General features: G+C 38.9%; 1 protein-coding gene and 1 non-coding gene across 2 annotated transcripts in view; both read left to right on the top strand.

Annotated features, from left to right (window-relative positions):
- Positions 1-11,330: 11,330 nt before the first annotated feature.
- LOC110264216 (replication factor C subunit 3-like) overlaps positions 11,331-22,718 on the top strand; it is a 95,249-nt gene continuing 83,861 nt past the window's right edge. Inside the window, exons 1-4 of the mRNA XM_088494185.1 lie at positions 11,331-12,113; positions 12,210-12,323; positions 12,911-12,943; positions 13,117-13,288. Of these exons, the coding sequence (XP_088350311.1) occupies positions 11,331-12,113; positions 12,210-12,323; positions 12,911-12,943; positions 13,117-13,288 (1,102 nt within the window). The remainder of the gene's footprint in view (positions 12,114-12,209; positions 12,324-12,910; positions 12,944-13,116; positions 13,289-22,718) is intronic.
- Positions 21,854-21,959, top strand: LOC148552729 (small nucleolar RNA R71). The gene has a single exon (XR_015893409.1). It is a non-coding gene; the product is annotated as a small nucleolar RNA R71 (small nucleolar RNA).

The following is a 22,718-nucleotide window of genomic DNA, read 5'->3' as shown; positions in this document are numbered from 1 at the left end:
AGAGGCTATAAAGTGGGGGAATGCATCCATTCATGAGGAGGCTCTCATAATTCACTTTTCATGATTTAGATGTAGTTTTAGAGAGGGAGATTCTCTCCTCTCTCTCTCTTAGGATTAGGATTTAGGACTTCTCTTAGTTTTAGGAGTGACTCTCGATCCCAGGTTCAATGTCCCTTTCTATTTACTTTCGCTTCTATTTTTATTGACTCTAATGCTTTTATTTGTATTTGATTTATGTTGCCCAATTGGCTTATGAACTTTTCCATGTTAGATTTTACTGCTTTGAATGTATTTTATTTGAGGTATTCCAGATATTTATGATTTTAATTTAGCTTTCTACATTCTTGGCTTTGGTTAAGAAATTAGTAACTCAGGAGTTATCTTAACTCAACATAAGTGATAATTGTCATCTTTGCTAATTGAACTGAACTTCGATAATCCCAATCTTTTCTTAGGGATTAACTAGGATTTGAAGATCAAACTAATTAGTCACTTGACCTTCTCTTACTCTAGTAAAGGTTAACTAAGTGGAATCAAGAGTCAATTTTCATTATTGTTGAGAAGGATAACTGGGCTAGGACATCCAATTTCTCATACCTTGCCAAAAGTTTATTTTACAGTTATTTATTTATTTTAATTACAATTTAAATTACTTGCTCCCTATTCTCAAAACCCCAAATTTACAATCTCCATAACCAATAATAAGAACATACTTCCCTGCAATTCCTTGAGAAGACGACCCGAGGTTTAAATACTCGGTTATCAATTTTAAAGGGGTTTGTTACTTGTGATAACCAAAACGTTTGTACGAAGGGATTTTTGTCGGTTTAGAGACTATATCTACAACGCGACTGTTTTTATAAACTACTTTACTGGCAAAAACCCCAACGTCACGCACCCTTTTTTTTATGCAGTATACAGAATGCAATGATTAATATGAATGCGATGCAAAGTTCCAGATTCAATATTATAAAATAAAATAAAACTTGAAAACAAGCAAAATAAAATAAAAATTGAAAAATGAACGATCATACCATGGTGGGTTGTCTCCCACCTAGCACTTTTAGTTAAAGTCCTTAAGTTGGACATTGGAAGAGCTTCCTGTTATGGCGGCTTATGCTTAAATTCATCTAAAAATCTCCACCAATGCTTGGAAAGCCAATAGCCTCCGGGGTCCCAAACTAAGCATGTAAAGCTCCTGAGCAGCTTCAAACAAATTTTTAGGCTCCCGAAATGACGAATGTTGGAATAGATTCCAAGATCCCAAACTTTGCTTTTAAATCCGCCTCCGTCTTTATCTATATTTTTCCATCCGGGCAGTTTAGAAAGTAAATTCTCACCATGGTGACCAAACGTTTCCGAGATCCATTGAATTGAACATGATACCAATCCGTGCACTTCAAGTTGAAGCGTGGAACCTTATTGAACCTTGTGCACCAACTCTGAGCACGAGCCATTTCCCTCTTACTCTTAAAGCCGCAGAAAGCTCTAAGCTGGCCATCTGTTTCAAGCAAACCGTATTCAAGTGAAAAAGTAAAGTTAAAGGTTAAGGATTGTACCCACTTGAAGCTTGTATTGGGTGGTAATGGCCTTGGAGAAGGTGTTTTCGGTGGTTCTGTAAGTTCTACTCCCTTGTGCTCTTCTATGAATTCCTCCACTTCTTTGTAAGGTTCTTCAAATGCATCTGTGTACTGGTCAAAGTCTTCTGTGTCTTCCTCATCACTCGAGTCATAGATTAGAGGTTGAGAGAAATCTACCTCTGCATCATCTTCGTATTCATTTGGGGAAGATTCTTTGATCTCAGAGAATTCACTTGCAGGTGCAAGTTCATTACTAAGAGAGCTTGACTTGTGACTATCATCATCAAGGGAATTTGTGTCCTGGGTTATTCCGTCTAGTTCTTCATAAACGACTTGCCTTGGGGGTTGTGCACTATCCTCCTTAGCATTAACTGTAACGTTTTGACGGAGTTCTCTTCAGCTCTAAATTCCCATGGAGGTTCAGCGTCTCCTAGATCTTTAACCAACTCTTCTTCTTGCGTAATGACAGCTCCTTCTACTTGTTCTAGTACGAATTCATTCTCTGTCTTGTCCACTGGAGTTTCTAGTATTTCCTTCATGCTACGCTCTTCGTTAGATTGTCCACATGGGGCTGTGGTTGGTCCTTGGATGTTCGAACGTCTAGAAGCTAATTGAATTACTGCTTGCTCTAGTTATCGAATGGTTGTTTGAAGTTTATTTACTGTTTCCTTGAGGCGAACCTCTGATTCTCGGGGTGATGGATTTGGACATGATACATAGGAGAGTGGTGGTGCTTGGGAGTGATTGGATTGGAACTGGGGTAAATAGGGATCATGTGGTGGCGAATGGTGAAGAGAAGCTTGTGAGTGTGGTGGTTCGAGGTTATGTTGAGAGGATGGTCTATAGGCACGGGGTGGGGCTTGTTGGTAGTTACAAGGTTGTCCACCATATCTATCAGCTGGGTATGCATTGTAGAATGGTCGTTGTCCATGATATCTTGGAGGGTGTTGTTGCCTAAAGGGTTGATTAGATCCTCTTGGTTCCATCCATCCTTGATTGGTTTGACCTTAATGCATATTCCTGCTGTAACTTCTATTTCCTTCAACAAAGTTAGAACCAAACACAAAGCGAGAAGGGTGAGAGTTCATAGTAGCAAATAAAATTAAAAAGGAAAAATAGAAATAGATAAATAAGTAAAAGAAAAATATTTACAATAACCAATAATAAGGCACACATTAGCAGTTCCCTGGTAACGGCGCCATTTTTGACGTTAGGATTTTTGCCAGTAAAGAATTTCATAAAAATAGTCACGTTGTAGATATAGTCTCTAAACCAACAGAAATCCCTTCGTACAAATGTTTTGGTTGTCACAAGTAACAAACCCCTTAAATGAATTGATAACCGAAGTATTCAAACCTCGGGTCGTCTTCTCAAGGAACTGCAGGGAAGTATGTTCTTATTATTGGTTATGGAGATTGTAGATTTGGGGTTTCAAAAATGAGGAACAAATATGACAAATAATTTAAATGGCAATTAAAAATAAATAAATAACTGTAAAATAAACTTTTGGCAAGGTATGAGAAATTGGAAGTCTAGAATTAGTTATCCTTATCAATAACAGTGAAAGTTGAATCTTAATTCCACTTAGTTAACCTTTACTAAAGCAAAGGAAAGTCAAGGGACTAATTAGTTTGATCTTCGAATCCTATTTATTTCCTAAGAAAAGGTTGGGATTATTGAAGTTCAGTTCAATTAGCAAAGATAACAGTTATCAATTACGTGGAGATAAGATAACTCCTGAGTTACTGATTTCTTAACCAAAACCAAAGGGGAAAAAGTAAATTTATTGGGATAAAGATGTCTTCAGAGTAAAAGCAATAATAGCATAAATAAAAGAAAGCAATATTAAACTGAAATACCTCGAATAACATTAATTCAAAGTAAATTTATGAACATAGAAGAATTCATAAATTAAATGGCAAAGTAAATAATCAACTAAAGTAATGGAATGAATAAAAGTGAAAGGGAAGCTTAAAATAAAGGAACATTACACCTGGGATTGAGAGTCACTCCTAAAACTAAGAGAAGTCCTAAATCCTAAGAGAGAAAGCAGAGAACCTCTCTCAAAACTATATCTAAATCATGGAAAGCAACTAAATTGGCGAGCTCTCTTTGAATGGATGCATTCCCACACTTTATAACCTGTGGTCTATGCCTTCTGGACTTGGATTTGGGCCAAAAAGGGCTTCAGAAATCGCTGGGAGCGTTTTCTACAATTTCTGGTGCATGGCCTCTGTCACGCGTCCGCGTGGGTCACGCGGTCGCGTCATTCGGAGCTTTTCTTGTCACGCGGTTGCGTCAGTCATGCGGCCGCGTCATATGTGTTTTGCTTAAGGCGCGCAGTCGCGTCAGTCATGCAGCCGCGTCGTTGTTGATTCGCGCTTGGCACGCGTCCGCGTCGCCCATGCGATCGCGTGGATGCCATTTCCTTTAGAAACTCCGTTTTGTACTTTTCTTCCATTTTTTGTATGTTTCCTTTCCATCCTTTGAGTCATTCCTGCCTTAGAAGATCTGAAACTACTCAACACACTAATCACGGTATCGAATGGAAATAAAGGTAATTAAAATAATTAATTTTAAAGCATAGAAAACATGTTTTTCACATACATCACATAATAAGGAAGGGAAAGTAAAACCATGCAATTAATATGAATAAGTGGGTGAAGGATTGAATAAATCACTCAAATTAAGCACAAAATACATCATAAAATATGGGTTTATCACTGCTTCTCTGGGTTCTAGCCTCTACCACAGAGACCCTAATCTCCCCGAAAATTGGCTGAATTGGTGTCTTGAGAAGTCCCCAACGAAGTCGTGGATTAGCCATCTAAGAGATGTGACATGCGTAAAATTGCCGATTAAGAATTTATAGAAGAAACAGCGTTGCAAGTACAGTTCTTAACCGACAAAAATTCCGCTTATCAATTTAAAAGGGTTGTCACAAATTAAGAATAAAATACTGGGAGTATAATTCCCAGGTCGTCTCCCAACGAGTTGACAAAAGAGTGCTATTTTATTAGTCAGGAATTTTCTGAGAAATTTTAGAGTTGTAGAACAGAAAAATAAATGATCATAAATTAAAGCAATGAAAATTAATGAGAGAATTTATATAATAAAAATAAAAGCCTTGACTGGGAGAAGATTAATTGGAAGTTCTATCCTTGTTGGATTTTTTCAAGTGTGATAGTAAGAGGTTGTTGTTTTTACTTAGTTAACCTTTACTGAATAAAGGAAAGTCAAGTAATTGAGCTAACTCTTATTCACAAGTCCTAAATCCTCTCCTTATGGAAGGATTAGCGTTAGTGACTAGAGAATTGGCCAACAATTTCCAATTAAAATCAACACTTGAGTATTCCAAATCAAGGGTCTCCTTTTAATCAACTCCCAAGTCAAGTTGGGAGTCTACTCCATTAACATGAATGTCATTTTCATAAACGATAAAAGGGAAAGGAAAGAAGACATGGAAATTCAAATAACATAATAACAGAAAATTAATTAAAGATAAAAATAGTTCTTTGCATTAATAAATTCCAAAACCATAAAACATCCTTATCTGAACAGGGTTAATGGGTAATAAAAGGTAAAGGAATAAGGAAACAAACTAGAAGAGTAGAAACTTTAACGGAGGTAGTAACTCTTTTCAATATCCAAATCAAAAGCATAAAATTAAAAATCTATGAATGTGAAGAAAACCTAGAAGAAGTGGTATTCTCTCTAAGATTCAAAACTAAAAACTAAAAACTGTACGAATGAGAATATGTGTTGAGTCTCTGCTTGTCCATTGGCTGTAGTCTATGTTTCTGGGCCGAAAACAGGGTCCAAAGTCAGCCCAAAATCGCCCCCAGCGTCTTCTACGTTTTCTGTACGTGGTGCATGTCATGCGTACGCGTCAGTCACGCATACGCGTCGATGGTCATCTTCACGTGTCACGCGTATGCGTCAGGTATGCGCACGCATCGCTGTGCAGTCTCGCTTATCACGCGTATGCGTCAGGTACACGTACGCGTCGCTGTAAAAATCTCCAAATCACGCACATGCGTGAGCCATGCGTGCGCATCAATCCTCGCTAGTCATCTCCTTTATTTTTTGTGTTCCTTCCATTTTTGCAGGCTTCCTCTCCATCCTCTAAGCCATTCCTGCCCTATATAGCCTGAAAACACTTAATACACAGATCACGGCATCGAATGGTATATAGAGGGATTAAAAATACACAATTTAAAGGCTTAGGAAGCAAGTTTTCAATCATAGAACAAAATTGGGAAGGAATTGTAAAATCATGCAATTTATATGAATAAGTGTGCAAAGACTTGATAAAAACCACTCAATTAAGCACAAGATAAACCATAAAATAGTGGTTTATCAATCTCCCCACACTTAAACATTAGCATGTCCTCATGCTAAGCTCAAAGAGACGAAAGGAATGAATGGGGAAAGTAAGACTCATGAGATGCAACCTATGTATGTGAATGCAACTATATGCTAAGATGTTTCTGTCTACTTGGTTAAAAGTAAACAAGTTCTCCAAGACAAAAATACATCAGATTCCACTAATTCAAATCTCACAGTAAAAGACAGGTAAACTTGTAAGAAGATAGCTCATGAAAGCAGGGAACATGGATTCAAGCATTGAACCCTCACTAGTAGTGTATATGCACTCTAATCGCTCAAGTGTCTAGGGTTATACACTCTACTCTTCTCTAGTCATACTTTCTAAAACTTTGTTCTTCATCTAACCAATCAACAAATGTTTAGTGTACAAATGCAAACATCATGAGGTCTTATCAAGGTTGTAATGGGGCTAAGGTAAGGGTGAGGATATATGTATGGCCAAGTGAGCTATAATATGAATCTTTGACTAACCTAAGCTCTCACCTAACACACACACACACTCTATATAATTCTAAAATCATGCCTAGCAACCCAAAGTCTCACTTTTGTATATTTCACATACTCATGCATCAAATTTTTCCTTAATTTCACCACATATGCATTGATCTTTTATTAAACTTAACATTGGGGTAATTTTGTCCCCTATTTATTTATTTATTTATTTATTTATTTATTTATTTATTTATGCTATAAAATATTATATTTTTTTTTTGAACATGAAAGCAAACATGACATATCAATGCATATGGTTTTTCTGATCTCACATGAGTATGCACCCAAATTTCCAATACTTTTGTCAATAAGACACAATATAATTTCATCAACCCAAGTTCCCACAATTCCCCACACTTAATTGATACATAATTTCTATCTTAAGCTAACCAAAGATTCAATTGGGGTAATTAATTGTTTTTCCGCTTAAGGCTAGTGATGTGGTAAAATATAGAACAAATGGGGATTAAAATGCTCAAAGTGGCGAACAAAGGTAATTGAAGTGGTAGGCTATTTGGGATAAGTGAGCTAATAACAGATGATGACCTCAATCATATGTATGCATGCAAATACACTAAACAATGGACATATAGAATGGAACAAAGCATAGATTGCAATTATAGATAAGAAAACACACAATAATAAAATATTATGGTTAAATAATGTAACCATATAATTAAGTTCAAATCTCACAGATGGTGTGTTCTTAGCCATAATTCATGTTCCAAATTACAATCCTCAGACAAATTTAACAAAAGTTTTCAATTTAAATTAGTAAAATATTATAAAATAGGGTCTTGAAAAGAATTTTATTACTCCAACCAAGCAGAACATACATGCAAGCAATTATTATCAAGAAATCTATCCTACTTAACAAAAGAAAAACTAAAATGTTGGTGTTAAAAGAGAGAAATTACCTCCGGAAGTCAAGGACTGACCTCCCCAAACTTAAGGCTTGGCACGGTCCTCCGTGTCATCAGTAAGGAGCAAGGTAGGGCTGGAAGCATCACCTCCACTATCTGGTTGGCCAAGGCTTCCTGTGCTACTGGATGAAGGGGAGTCCGGGGTGTCCGTCTGTGCTAGAGGTGGGTGAGTACCAATAATGAGTTCCTTCAGGTAGTTGTATCGGCGCTTGTTACGGCGCTCCATTTGCTCCATCCGTCGGTCTTGCCGGTCGAACCTCTCAAGGATCTGAAGGAACATCTGATGGGTGGAAGGTTCTTGTGGTGTGGATGATGGTGGAGTAGAAGGAGGAGGAGTATCCAAAGGTCGGCCTGCAGGCTGACTCGCAGAGGGAGCTGGTTGCCTGATGTACTTCCCATTCGGGACGTACTGGTCGGTCCTAGGGATCATGACCGTTATGTCTCCTGCCCGATAGGGCACACCGACTGCAGAGACTAAATCTGAAACCAAGGCGGGGAAAGGCAAGTTACCCGCTATCTGTACGTGTCCCATGGCCTGCTGGATGTGTCGGGACAGGTTGAGAGGTTGCTCTGTCAAGATGCACCAGATGAGAACAGCCATGTCCGCTGTGTAGGTGGACTTGTGAGTGCTCAGAAAGATAGAGTGGGATATAATCTGGGCCCACACGCGAGCCTCCAAAGTAAGTGATTGGGCTGAGATGCTCTTGGGTTTTGACCGGCCCATAGATCCAGGTGCTGCCAGGTTAGGCTATAACGCCAAGGACGCAATCCCAGTCGAACTGATACATCTGGCGCTTAAGAGAGGCCTCTTGATATGCATTCAATCCCTTTGGACTAGGTGGAAGATCCAGTGCTCACTGTATGGCACTCTCGGAGACATGGACTTGGTGCTGACAAACATAGACAGTCTGCAGGGTAGGCGAGTAGAAGTTGGAGTAGAATTCAACTACCCATGATAAGTTGGCCTCCCGCAGCTGCCTCTGCAAAAATCCCCACTGTCTCCTCTCGATGCGGGGCTCCACAAAAGAAACAAAGTGTGTTGGAACAATGAGTAGATGCTCATTGTTGTAGTTTCTCTCGGCTAGGATGGGGAACATCTGTTCGCAGTAACGGTTAGTGAATCGTGTGGAGTCCCATGCGGGAAAGGCTTTTTCTGCTTCATCAACTTTAATGATCCTCTTTACCCACTTTGTTGGCGGCTTGACACTGGTAGATGGTGGTGCCTTAGCCGGTGCTCTCTTTGTTCCTCTCCTTACTGGTGCCTTGTCGGTAGCCTTCTCTTTTCCTTTCTTGGTACCCATGCCTAAGGAAGAAGGAAAGAGGGAGAATGTCAAATATAGATAACTAAAACCAGAAGGTGGAAATTCCAAGTGATAATAAATGCCAAAGAAAAGATAATAGCTTAACTACATGGTAGCTACAACATGTAGGTAAGACATCAATTAAGAGCAAGAAGGCAAATCATAATAATTAGATGCAAGAGGGTAAAAGCATGCGAGTAATAGGCATAAGAAGCATAACTCAAGCATCAATTAATAAATGTGCCAAATTAAAGAGCACTTGTATGATGACAATTGTGAATGATAATCCCAAATACATGTGGATTCTAAATATTGTGAAAAAGGGGCATTTAAGTAAAAGAGTAAAAGAAAATAGGATTCAAAATGCCAAAGAGCTTATTCACAAACACTTGGTGTGCAAGTTAAAATAGGAATGAAAATAATGAATCCAAATGTATAGGAGAGCCAAATGTAAATGTCAATTGTCAAATCACTCCTCATAATATCCACAAGCTTAATGAAAATAAAGTATTATCCAAATAAAACTCCAACACCAACATAAAAAAATTGCAGGATAAAAGAAAGAAAAAGAGACCATAAATAACTAAGCTAAAAGAAAAATTTAGAAGAAAGAAAAATAAATAAATGCAGTAATGTAAAGAAGAACGGAAGAGTAGAAGGAGAAAAGAAAAGAACCTGAGGTAGAAGATGAAAAAGGGAGGAAGAAAGTAGTAGAGAGGAAGAAGGAATAAGGAAGAAAGAAAGAAAAAAGAATTAGGATTTGGGGAGGGAATAAGTGAAATTTGGAGGCGTATTGGGTTAATTGTGCGTCGCATGCGACGCGTACGCATACAGCACGCATATGCGTGGGTCACGCAAGTTTTAAGTGACGTGTACGCGTCTGGGATGCGTACGCACAACTCTCGGGTGCATTCTGGGTTGGGGCCATAATTACATACGACGCGTGCGCGTCAGGTACGCGCACGTGTTGATGGCCATTAAGGGAAAATGACACGCACGCGTCGCTATAAAATTCTCCAAATCACGCACACACGTAAGCCATGCGTGCGCGTCGATCCTCGCTGGTCATCTCATTTATTTCTTGTGTTCCTTGCATTTTTGCAGGCTTCCTCTCCATCCTCTAAGCCATTCCTATCCAATATATCCTGAAAACACTTAATGCACAGATCACGGCATCGAATGGTATATAGAGGGATTAAAAATACACAATTTAAAGGCTTAGGAAGCAAGTTTTCAATCATAGAACAAAATTGGGAAGGAATTGTAAAATCATGCAATTTGTATGAATAAGTATACAAAGACTTGATAAAAACCACTCAATTGAGCACAAGATAAACCATAAAATAGTGGTTTATCAAGATGCATAATCAAGCTGGTGGTTCGCGCTTTCCAGTCACGTATTCACACGAACCCAAATAGACACGGATAGTTGTCAGACACGCGGTCCTAGTATGATGAACAGAGTTGATTGTCACTGATTATCCTATTCACAATATTGAAGAACGAGTATACATCTTAGAAATAAATCAGACACAGATCGAAGGGAAATAGTAATACTTTTATTAATTATAGGACTCAGTAGGGCTCCTCCCTTCAACCTAGGAGGTTTAGAAACTCATACTGAAAGAAAATACAATGGTGAATTCAAAATTATGGTAAAAGGTATTGTACAAGTTTGCAAATAACATAAATCTAATCCCTTAAATACTAAACAATGACTAGTAAGGGTAAAACAGTCTTTTTATTGCTAAAATCCACTTATGGGGCCCACTTGATGAGTGTTTGGGCTGAGCTTTGATGAGATCCATGTGCTAGAAGGCCTCTAGGGCGTTAAATGCTGGCTAGGGGGTCCTCTTTGAGCGTTTGGATGCTGGTCTCTTCTCCTTGGGCGCTGAACACCTGGAAAGGGGCAGGAAGCTGGCGTTGGACGCAAGTTTTGTGCCTTCTAATCTGAAGCAAAGCATAAACTATTATACATTGCTGGAAAAGCTCTGGAAGTCAGCTTTACAAAGCCATTGAGAACGCTCCATTTGGATTTCTGTAACTTCAGAAAAGCTCTTCCGAGTGCAAGGAGATCAGATCCGGACAGCATTTGCAGTGGTTCCTCTGTCTCTGAATCAGAATTTTGTTCCAATTCCTCAATTTCAGCCAAAAATTACCTGAAATTGCACAAAAACATACAAAATCAAAGAAAGGCATTCCATAATTACATATATATGTGCCACCGCATCAAAGTTTTCAAATGAAAATTGTGAAAATAAAGAATTAGAGTTTCTTTGTTTTTACCCTATTTTAAAAATATTTTCATAAAAATAATTAATTATTATTAATATTTTTAATAATATAAGATTATATCAATAAAATTATATTTTTTTATTAATTAAATATTGATCAAATTTTAATAAAAGTGCTGCGAAGAGTTTCTCTAAATTATAATAGATTGATATATTTAATGCAATTGGTGCATGGGAATGACCGCTTTTCTTAGGAAGATCCGTTGGTATTTAGGTCAAAGTGACATAATGCATGAAGGGTGTGGCACACTGGCACTGGCACTTAGTAATTAGTTGTTGCTATGTGGGGAGTGGGGAATAGAATAATAATAAAATTAAGACGATTCGAGGCCCAAAAAGGAAAGGAAAGAAATGCAGGAAATGAGAAGCTCAACTGTATCGAAGAATCGCAACGGCCTTGGTTCCATGTTACAAGTAAATGTGAATGTGAATTTGCAGCAGGCGTATCATGATGACATGATGAAAAATAGTAATGATGAATCCTCTAACAGTAACAGCAGTCCCTACTACAAAGGCCTCACCGATCAATCCCTTGCCATCTTTGCACCCTCATCTCCACCTCATCCTCATCATCATCATGATCATGCTACCATTCCTTGCTACCCTATTACTCCTCTTCCTCTCCCCAGCCATCATCCTCACCTCTCATCATCCGGATCTGGAGCGCAGGGGCAAAGTCCGTACTACAAGGGTCTTACCGATTATTCCCTTGTTATTGGTTCTTGGAGCAGCCACAATCCTACTTCCACCAATCCATCATACCACCTTCAGTCTAGCCCTTACTACAGGGGCCTCACGGATTTCTCCCTTGTCCTTCACGATCATCCTCAAGAGACAGAGATTGATCCCAATGATGGTGAGGTTGAGGGCGACTTAGTACTGATCCAAGAAGATCATAAGACAGTATTAACACAAGAGGATATTGCCAAAGGGGTTCTATTAGTGGCCACCCATGAAGAAGATGATTTACAAGACACAAGGACGAAGGAGGATATTTATCATCATCATCAGGAAATAACATCACTACACGAGGACCCAAATGTATACCAATATGAATGGGCAACCAAACACCAGCCCCAAACCTTGGAAGAATTCATCTGCAACTCTGATAAAGCACTCCAACTCCAAGCATTAGTATCACTATTACTATTTCCACTTGTTTCATTTCTTTCCATATTCCATTATTCCTTTAGATATTTGATATACAGTATGTGTGTATGATGCAAGCAGGTAAGAGAGGGTTGTGGCTGTAATCATTTTATATTTGAGGGACCCCCCAACGTAGGAAAGAGATCCATGATCCGGGCTATGCTTCGCGACCTATTCGGCCCTCAGAGACTGCAGGTAATGAATTTCCCTATCGGAAAATGCTATTTGTTGAAAAAAGATGGTCATTAATATATTTGTATATAAATATATATATAATTTAATTTATTTTTAATATATATTTATATTCTATATACTTTTTATATTAGTGTCTAATTTTATGCTTAACATAGTTAATATTTATTAGCCATTTTTATAGAAATCAACTTGAGTCAAATCGTTAAATAGGATTTTAAAAATTGTTGATTTTGTATTTATTTCGACTGACTGCCATAAATAACTTTGATTATAATGGAGTTAAATTTCAAGACGGGCTCCTCTCTTTTTTCCCTTCTTTGACATTGATTATGATACAGGATTTTTGCTCTTCGTTTTTGTCAATAAAAGAGAATCTAAAAAAATATTGTATAAAATGGACAGAAAAAAAATTTTGTGTGTTTTTTCTTTTAATCTAATAAATTCATCATGCATTAACATTAATAAATGAGATTAAATAATTAATAATAATGAACAATTACAATTAAATCAAAATAAAAGTTTATATTAGAATAAACGTCCAACAATTTTACATTCACTATCATAATTATTGGTGCTGGATGTATCAGGTCATAGAAGAATCCAGAGACTTCACCTTGAAGGTAACTACCCTTTATTAATTTCCCTCAATTATTTCTCCTTGATTTGGGAAATTAAACTACTCATTCAACACAAAATTGTTTCTATATACTAATAACAAATCAATTCCTCCTTTTAATTAATTGAAGTAGATCAGATAATAGTAATTTAATAACATCCACACATACATGCACAGGGAGAAATGGTTGACAAGCTGCAAGTGCAGATAAAAAAATCACTGCATCATGTGGAGATCAATGTCTCACAGACAAAGGGATACGAAAAGCACGTAATTGTTGATTTGTTCAACGGAACATATGCCAAGACGATAAATAACTCCCTGCCTTGTAGCCCAGATAACTGCCAAGGTGCGCTCTCTGACTTATATATATATCTATTCTGAAGATTATCTGAAACGAGGTTGTATTTGAGTTTGGATATAAGGTTCAAGCTCTAAATAGAGTGATTTTTAATTTAACCTACTTCCAGCAGTCGTTATCCGAATTGTTTGTGAGATGATGAGGATGGTACCGTGCACAATCTTTAACGAGGGGAGGATTTTTACGATTTTACTCCTTGAATCTTTTAAATATCTCTCCCCTTTCTCTTATTTCTTTTTTGTCTCTCCATTCCCTTTGTGCTATTGGCACCCTTTCCTTCTCTTCGAGCCATTCCTTATTTCTTCAAACTCCTTGCGTTGGAATCTTATTTTTTCGCTGAAGAACTTAAGCGACTCGATGCATCTGAGAAACTTCTTTGCTGCTCCTACCATTCCGTTATTTTTCTTCAAATTTCTTCGAGAAAAGAGGTCAGTATCTGATGACCGAAATTCACTCACTATATAATGAATCCATTCTTTGGCAAGCGCACCAAAGTATCGTCAAGTAATAACCCACTAGAAGTGGGGTCGAATCCCACAGAGATTAGTAGATTGAGCTACTTTAATCAATGGGTGAATTAGTCAAGCTAAGCAATAGAGATTGTTGAGTGCAGAATTCTAAATTAACAGAAATGTAAATAACTTAAAAGTAAAGGAAAGCAATAAAGTGTAGAAAAGTAAATGGAAAGAATGTAAAGTGTTGGAACATAAATGACTAAATAGTAAATGGGGAATGGGTAATGACAAAAACTAAAGAAAGCTATAAAGAATATGGAAGATAAGAATAGGGAAAATTCATTAAAATTAGGAGATGTTGCTCTCTTTGGATTAGATCTAGATCATATCTTCTTCAATCATGCAACTCATTGACCTCTTGGCAATTATGATTGATTGAACCCCAATCCCTTGGTGATTCAATCTCTCAAATCTTGATTATCAGCCAATTCCTTGGTCTAATTGCTCATGAAGAGAGATATGCTTGGTCCTTGATTATACCACACATCTTCATAGATCCAAATAGTGGGTGGATTTCAGGTCACCATATCCAATCCCAAAACTCAGATCTTCTCAAGTGTGAGAAGGGATTTCATGCATGGTTTCATGTTTCCTTTTCCATGGTTTCCATGAAATAAATTTTGCATTCAACCTCTTTCCCAAGATGATTGAACACTAGCATGAAGAACGAAATTTCTTCTAGCAAATCAAAGAGAAGATGAAGAGAAGAAGAAATTCACTATCATTAATCTATCAATTACAATAGAGCTCCCTCTCCCAATGAGAGGGAGTTTAGCTACTCATAGCTTAGAGAAAAGTACAGGAGATGGAGAGATGAAGTGAAGTGTAAAAGTGAAAGTAAAACTAACTCTCAATTCCAAAACTAACTAGCCAATCCCCTTTTCAGCACTCTCAGGGGGTATATATACTACTCTTATCACTAGAATTAAAAAGTACAAAAGAGAAAAGAAAATTACAACTGAAAGGAAAAGGAAAAACTAATAGAAATGACCCATGTGCCTGGCGTGTTACTGGCGTTTGAGTGGCGTGCCTCACCTAGCTCTTCAGCTTAGCTTGGTGCGCCACGCCTGGCTTCAAGTGGGATGCCTCCTTTGTCCAGCTAACTTGGCATGCCACGACTTCGAGCTCAAGTGGCACGCCCAGGGTCTTTCCTTCCTTCTTCCTCTCTGGAATCTTGAACAGGCGTGGCGCGCCCATGTCTGGCATGCCACGCCCATAGTAAACACTTCATCCTCCTTCTCTGGAAATTAATGCTGGCGTGCCACGCCCCATAGCTAGCGTGTGACGCCCTTGATGATGCATGAATAAGTCCCTCTGGTCCAGTAAATTGGCGTGCCACGCCCAGCATTCAAGTGGCATGCCCATGGTCATCTAGTCTTGGCTTGCCACGCCTAAAGTCCCAAGTGGCATACCCAGTCTTCTTTTTCCTTATTAGCTTGTGCTGACGTGCCATGACTTCGAGCTCAAGTGGCACACCCAGTGTTAGAGTTGTATCCTCCCTTTCTGGATCAATGAAATGGCGTGTCACGCCTTCGATCTCAAGTGGCACGCCCAGTGTTGGTATTTGAACTCTTCAAGATTGGCGTGCCACACCTAGAACTCAAGTGGCATGCCCCAGACTCGAGCAAGGTTGGCGTGCCACGCCTTCGAACCCAAGTGGCACACCAAGTTTGCTTAACCTTCTATTCTTCTCTGCTTAATTGTACTAGCGTGCCACGCCTTCAAGCTCAAGTGGCACGCCTATTTTGGTGTTAAGCTTCTTCAAGATTGGTGTGCCACGCCTAGAACCCAAGTGGCACGCCCAAGACACTAATAAGGTTGGCGTGCCACGCCTTCGAGCCCAAGTGGCACGCCCAGTGTTGAACTTTCAACTTCCTTCTCTGGAACAATGAACTGGCGTGCCATGCCTTTGACCTCAAGTGGCATGCCCATTATACATAATGGTGTTGGCGTGCCACGCCCAGCCTCTGTTGTTGATTTCTATGTTGATCTCCCTATGCTCATCTCTTCTTAGTTGGAAGCCAACCTCAGGGATAATCTACCTTTCACTCACCCATCTATAAAACTGGTTTTGGTAGAATGATGAGAGGAACTTGAACTCATTGTAGCTCATAGAGCATGAGCCAGCTTCCTTTGTCTTCCTTTTTTTTGATCTGGAGGCTTTTGGTGGTGCCATTTAGATGAGAAAAGAGGATTTAAAAGGGTGATGGAAAGGGTTGAAGGAGGAGAAAGAAAAAAGCAAAGCAAAGGTTTCCTCCAACACCAAATTTAGGACTTGATTGTCCCAATCAAGAAGGCAAGAAAGAAGAGGGAAAGAAAGAGAGAAAGCAAAAAGTGCAGACCGGGGGGAGGGGGTTTGGGTTGTGAGTAATAAGGGTTGTAGTGTGGAAAAAGATGGAAAGGTGAGTGGGATTTATAGGGGTGAGAAGAGAGGTCTGGAAGGTGGGAATTGGAATAAAAAATTGAATGTTTTTCCACTTGGGAGTGGCGCCTAGCGTGGAAAGAGGTGCCGACCCCTATCTCTTCAGCTTTCTTCAGGTGTTTAAGTTCCAAAGTGTAAGTACACCTTGACTCCTTGACTTGATGAACTATCAATGTCATGTGGGCCCCCTCCTTCCTGAAAATTCAGTTCGAAACCCCTATCAGTAATCACAAAAATTGCTTCATATTCTTCTAGTTAAATGGCATTTAATGGGTGTCTTTTGGACACCAAACTTGGATTCATTGCATATAGTAAATTGGCCTCATGATTGTATTTTATTGTGTGCATTATGAGTGGAATAAATTTAATTCTTTCGCATTCGTCCACTTCCATTTCATATGTACACAATAAATTGGCCGTTTTATGCACCCACCAACTTACTAATCGCTTTCAAACATAAATCAATTGGGTTGTACGTATGAATCTCTTGTGATGATGGCCACACCAAACTTAATTTTGGTCTTGCTCTCAGGATTATTTCAATTGTTTTAATGTAAGTTCAAATTAAGTGGGTTAGTGGCCACACCAAACTTAGTTCTTTAGCTAGTTTTCCAGTCTAATTAATCAACCTCATATAGTATAGCAAGCAAGATTGCACTTCCAGCAAACTAGAAAACTTTTGAAACTTAAATCAAGGACACTATCAACTAATTAACTATCAAATAAAACTAAAAATTAAACAACCTTAGTGACTAAACATAAACTAGTCTAGAAAGCATGAAATTGAAAGGATATGAGTGTTGTGGTGCCTCCCAACTAGCGCTTCTTTAACGTCACTAGCTTGACGATTCTTCCTCTTCAGTTGAGGATATAGTTTACTCTTTGCTCATCCAATGAGTCTCCCAAGTAATGCTTAAATTTTTGGCCATTGACAGTGAAAGTCCTCTGTATTTTGTCCTCCATAAGCTACACATGACCATAAGGGGAAGCCTTGATGACTGTAAATGGACCAGACCATCTTGACTTTAACTTTTCTGGGAAAAACTTGAGCCTTGAGTTGTATAACAGCACTTTTTGACCCTCTACAAACTCTCTTTTTGCTAGCTTTTGATTATGCCATTTCTTTGTGTTCTCCTTGTAAATCTTGGCATTTTCATAGGCTTGAGTTCTGAATTCTTCTAACTCATTGAGTTGTAGCAATCTTCTTTCCCAAGCAGCTTGATTATTAAAGTTCAACATCTTTAGAGCCCAAAAGTTCAAGCTCCACTGGTAGATGACAAGACTTTCCAAACACCAATTGGTATGGAGACATGCCAATAGGTGTCTTGAAAGCTGTTCTATAAGCCCATAGTGCATCATCTAGCTTCTTGGACCAATCTTTCCTTGAGTTTCCAACAGTTTGCTCAAGGATTCTCTTGAGCTCTCTATTTGAAATTTCAGCTTGACCATTGGTTTGTGAGTGGTATGGGGTTGCTATCTTGTGCTTGACACCATATTTTAGGAGGAGTGTCTCAAGTTGCTTATTGCAAAAATGAGTTCTCCCATCACTTATAAGAGCTCTTGGAACCCCAAACCAGCTAAATATGTTCTTCCTCAAGAAGTTGATCACCACTTTGTTGTCATTTATTGATGTTGTTATGGCCTCTACCCATTCGGATACATAGTCCACAGCCACCAATATGTAATTATTTGAGTATGAGGTTGGGAATGGTCCCATGAAATCAATACCCATATATCAAACAACTCCAATTCCATGATGAATCTTTGTGGGATTTCATTTTTCTTGGGTAAGTTGCCAGCTCTTTGGCATTCATTGCACCTTGTCACAAACTCCTTTGCATCTTTGAATATTGTAGGCCAAAAGAATCCACATTGCAACACCTTGGCTGCAGTCCTTTCTCCACTAAAATGTCCTCCATATGTGAATCCATGGAAATGCCAAAGGACCTCTTGTCCTTCCTCATTTGAAATGCATCTTCTTAGAATCCTATCAGCACACTTCTTGAAGAGATAAGGCTCATCCCAAATGTAGTACTTGGCATCATTGATGAGTTTTCTTCTCATATGCTTGTTGATGTTGGAAGGTAGCTCTCTAATAGCCTTGAAATTGGCTATATCCGCAAACCAGGGGCCTTCTTGGATCATCATCAACTGATCATCCGAAAAGCTCATTCACAGCAAGGTTGTGTGCTTCATTTTTCTTATTTGGGATCCTTGATAGGTGGTCAGCCACTTTGTTCTCTGTCCCACTTCTATCCTTAATCTCAATATTAAACTCTTGAAGTAGTAAGACCCATCTTATCAGTCTAGGCTTAGATTCTTGCTTGGTTAATAAGTACTTAAGGGCTGCATGATCAGTAAACACAATAACTTTAGAACCAATGAGATATGATCTAAACTTATCAAATGCAAAAACTATAGCAAGGAGTTCCTTCTCTGTGGTGTTGTAGTTCCTTTGAGTCTCATTAAGAACCTTGCTAGCATAATAGATGACATGTACTAGCTTGTCTCTCCTTTGTCCTAGAACAGCACCAATAGCAAAATCTGATGCATCACACATCAGTTCAAAAGGTAGATCCTAGCTAGGTGGTCCTATAATAGGTGCAGAGGAGATCCTACTTTTTAACTCATCAAAGGCTTGCATACATTCTCTATCAAAGATGAAAGATACCTTAAAGACAAGCAAGTTACTTAAAGGTTTGGAAATATTTGAAAAGTCCCTAATGAACCTTCTATAAAACCCAGCATGCCCCAAGAAACTTCTAATTACTTTGACATTGCAAGGTGGGGGTAATTTTTCAATCACTTCCACCTTGGACCTGTCCACCTCTATACCTTTTATAGAGATTTTGTGGCCAAGGACCACCCCTTTGGTGACTATGAAGTGACACTTTTTCCAGTTCAAAACTAGGTTGGTCTCTTGCCATCTTTTTAGTACCAAGGCAAGATGGTGTAAGCACTTAGAAAATGAATCACCAAATACAGAAAAATCATCCATGAAAACTTCAATAAACCTTTCAATCATGTCTGAGAATATAGATAGCATGCACCTTTGGAATGTGGCAGGTGCATTGCACAATCCAAAGGGCATTCTTCTATATGCAAAGATACTGTAAGGATAAGTAAAGGAAGTCTTCTCTTGGTCTTTAGGGTCTACTACAATCTGATTGTAGCTTGAGTATCCATCCAAGAAACAGTAGTATTCATGTCCAGCTACGCTTTCTAACATTTGATCCATGAAGGGTAGAGGGAAGTGATCCTTCCTTGTGGCTTCATTGAGCTTCCTATAATCTATGCACATGCACCATCCAGTCACTGTTATTGTTGGTATCAATTCATTTATTTAATTTGGTACAACAGTGATCCCTCCCTTCTTGGGGATTACTTGTACTGGGCTCACCCAAGGGCTGTCTGAGATTGGATAGATCACCCCTGCTTGCCACAACTTCAGCACTTCTTTTTGAACCACTTCATTCATTGTTGGATTTAATCTTCTTTGTGGTTTTCTTAAGGGCTTGGCACCTTCCTCAAGAAGGATTTTATGCATGCACATTGAAGGACTAATCCCCTTTAAATCTGAAAGTGTCCATCCTATGGGATCCTTGTGTTGTCTCTGTACATTGATGAGCTCCTCTTCTTGTCCCTCACTCAAGCTTGAATTAATAATGACTGGATATGTGTTATTGTCACCCAAGTAGGCATACTTCAAGTTTGGAGGCAGGGTCTTCAACTCCAATTTTGGTTCTTCCACTTCCTTCTTGCTTGTCTTGTCTAGCATGATTGAGCCTTCTATGATTTCTTGTGGTAGTTCACCATCTGATGCTTGTTGATCTTGCTCCATTGCTTCTTCACATTGTTCCTCTTCTAGGACTCCTTGAACTAGCTTCTCCATTGTGTCTACCATCATGCATTCACCAATGAATTCCTTTGGGTAGCTCGTTGCTTTGAAAACATTGAACACCATCTTTTCTTCATGCAGTCTTAAGACTAAATCTTCCTTTTGTACATCAATTATGGCCCCAGCAGTAGCTAGAAATGGTCTTCCTAATATGATTGATGTGTTAGCCTCTTCCTCCATATCAAGCACAACAAAATCAGCTGGAAAGATGAATTCTCTCACTTACACCAACAAGTCTTCCACCACCCCATGAGGAAATTTGAATGTTCTATTAGCTAATTGAAGAGCCATTCTTGTTGTTTTAGCCTCTTCAATCCTCATTCTTTTCATCATGGCTAAGGACATAAGATTGATGCTGGCCCCTAGATCACATAGTGCCTTTTCAATGCTAATATCCCCTATGATGCAGGGGATTTGGAAGCTCCCAGGATCTTTCATCTTTTGAGGAAGCTTCTTTTGTATGATGGCACTACATTCCTCTGTGAGGACTACATTTTCCTTTTCTACCCAGTTTCTTTTCCTTGTCATGAGCTCCTTTAGAAACTTGGCATAGAGTGGCATTTTCTCTAATGCCTCAGCAAAAGGTATGTTAATTTGAAGCTTCTTAAAGATCTCCAAGAACCAGGAAAACTGGCTGTCTTTCCTATCATTTCTCAGCCTTTGTGGGTAGGGTGCTTTTGGTACATAGGGTTTTAAAACTTGCTTTGGTGGAGCTGGATTAGGTGTCTCTTCTTCCTTCTTAGTTTCTGAGTCATTTGCAGCTTCTTTTTCTTGCAACTTATGGTTTGAGGAAATCTCCTCTACCACCTTCCCGCTTCTTAGTGTGATGGCCTTGCATTCCCCTCTTGGGTTGGCCATGGTATCACTGAAAAATGTATGTGTAGGCATTTGTATCTGTTTGGATAAGCTCCCTAGTTGTGATTCCAGTTTTGAAATTGTTGTCCCTTGGTTCCTTATGTTGGATCTAGCCTTCTCTTGGATTACACCTATCTTTTTTTCAACTTGCAATTGTCTCTTTGCAACAGTGGCAATACTCCCTGCCAATTGTGACATCGCAGCCTCTAATCTTGCAAAGTTGTTGCTATTATCATATGGTTGTGGGACTGAGGGTGATACATCTTGAGAATAGTTGTTGTTTGGTTGTTGGTTGGATTGGTAGAGGGCATTATGTGAATTGTGGTAAGATCTATGGTTGCTTGATTGATGACTGGGGTTATTGTATTGGTTAAAGTAGTATGGTTTATGATCTTGGTTGTGGTTTTGTTGGTTTTTCTACCCAAAATTTGGGTGGTTCTTCCAACCTAGGTTGTATGTTTTGGCATTGAGGTCATGTGGAGGTCTGGAGGGATTGTTCACATAGTTGGCTTGCTCCCACTCACGTTCAACTTCTGGGTTATCTTCTTCTTGCATAAATGCTTGAGCATGAATAGTTGAAACTTGATTCTTCTCCATTTGCTTTGTTAGAGCTGCTAGTTGAGCTGTGATTACCTTGTTTTGAGCCAGTAGAGCATCCACAGAGTTGAGCTCCATTACTCCCCTTTTTGGGTTTCTATTGGAGGTATAGAAACACTCATTGTTGGCCACAGTTTCTATGATGTCTATGGCCTCTTCAATTGTCTTCTTCTTGTTGAGAGAGCCTCCTGAAGAGTGATCTAAAGCCTTCTTTGATTCTTGTGTCAATCCTTCATAGAAAATGTGCAGTTGTACCCATTCATTGAACATGTCCGGAGGGCATTTTCTTGTCAATTCCTTGTATCTCTCCCATGCCTCATAGAGAGTTTCCCCATATTGTTGTCTAAAGGTTTGCACCTCAATTCTCAATCTGTTAACTCTTTGGGGAGGGTAGAATCTTGCCAAGAACTTGTTCACTACTTCTTCCCAAGTTGTCAAACTTTCCTTAGGAAATGATTCCAACCACTTTGATGCCTTATCCCTGAGAGAGAAAGGGAACAACAGCAACTTATAGGTGTCCGGGTGAACACCATTAGCCTTCACTATATCACAAATTCTCAAAAATATGGTTAGGTGTTGGTTAGGATCTTCCTGTACACTTCCTCCAAATGAACAATTATTTTGAACAAGGGTGATGAGTTGAGGCTTTAACTCGAAATTGTTGACATGAATGGTTGGTTTTAGAATGCTGCTTCCACAATTTCCTAGGTTTGGGTTGATGTAAGAGCTTAGAACTCTTCTTTCCTGCCCAACATGGTTACCAGCACCTTCCCCAACATGATTATGTATTTCCTCCTCCATAGTAACGTCTAGATCTTCCTCCACTACTTTCTCTCCAACTATTCTTTTACCTCTTGCTTTTCTCTTTAGTCTAAGGAAGGTCCTCTCAGGTTCACTATCAAAAGAGGATAAAGTTCTCCTTCTTCTACCTGTCATGCATTCAGCAACAAGCAAGCAAAAGAAAAGTGAAGGAATCACTCTTGTTAAGACTTATAGTTAGATTGAGGGATGCAATTGATCAAACAATTAGTGGGTTAGTATACTAAAATAGAAATGTATACAATGAATCAGCCGGAAACTCAAATGCTAAAGGAAAATAAGAAAATAAGAAACTGAAATTAAAGGAATTAG

The sequence above is a fragment of the Arachis ipaensis genome, chromosome B7 (assembly GCF_059453495.1).
Source record: "Arachis ipaensis isolate K30076 ecotype BB chromosome B7, ASM5945349v1, whole genome shotgun sequence".
NCBI lineage: Eukaryota > Viridiplantae > Streptophyta > Magnoliopsida > Fabales > Fabaceae > Arachis > Arachis ipaensis.
Note: the sequence above shows the minus strand (reverse complement) of the source record. Positions and strands in the feature narration are given on the sequence as shown.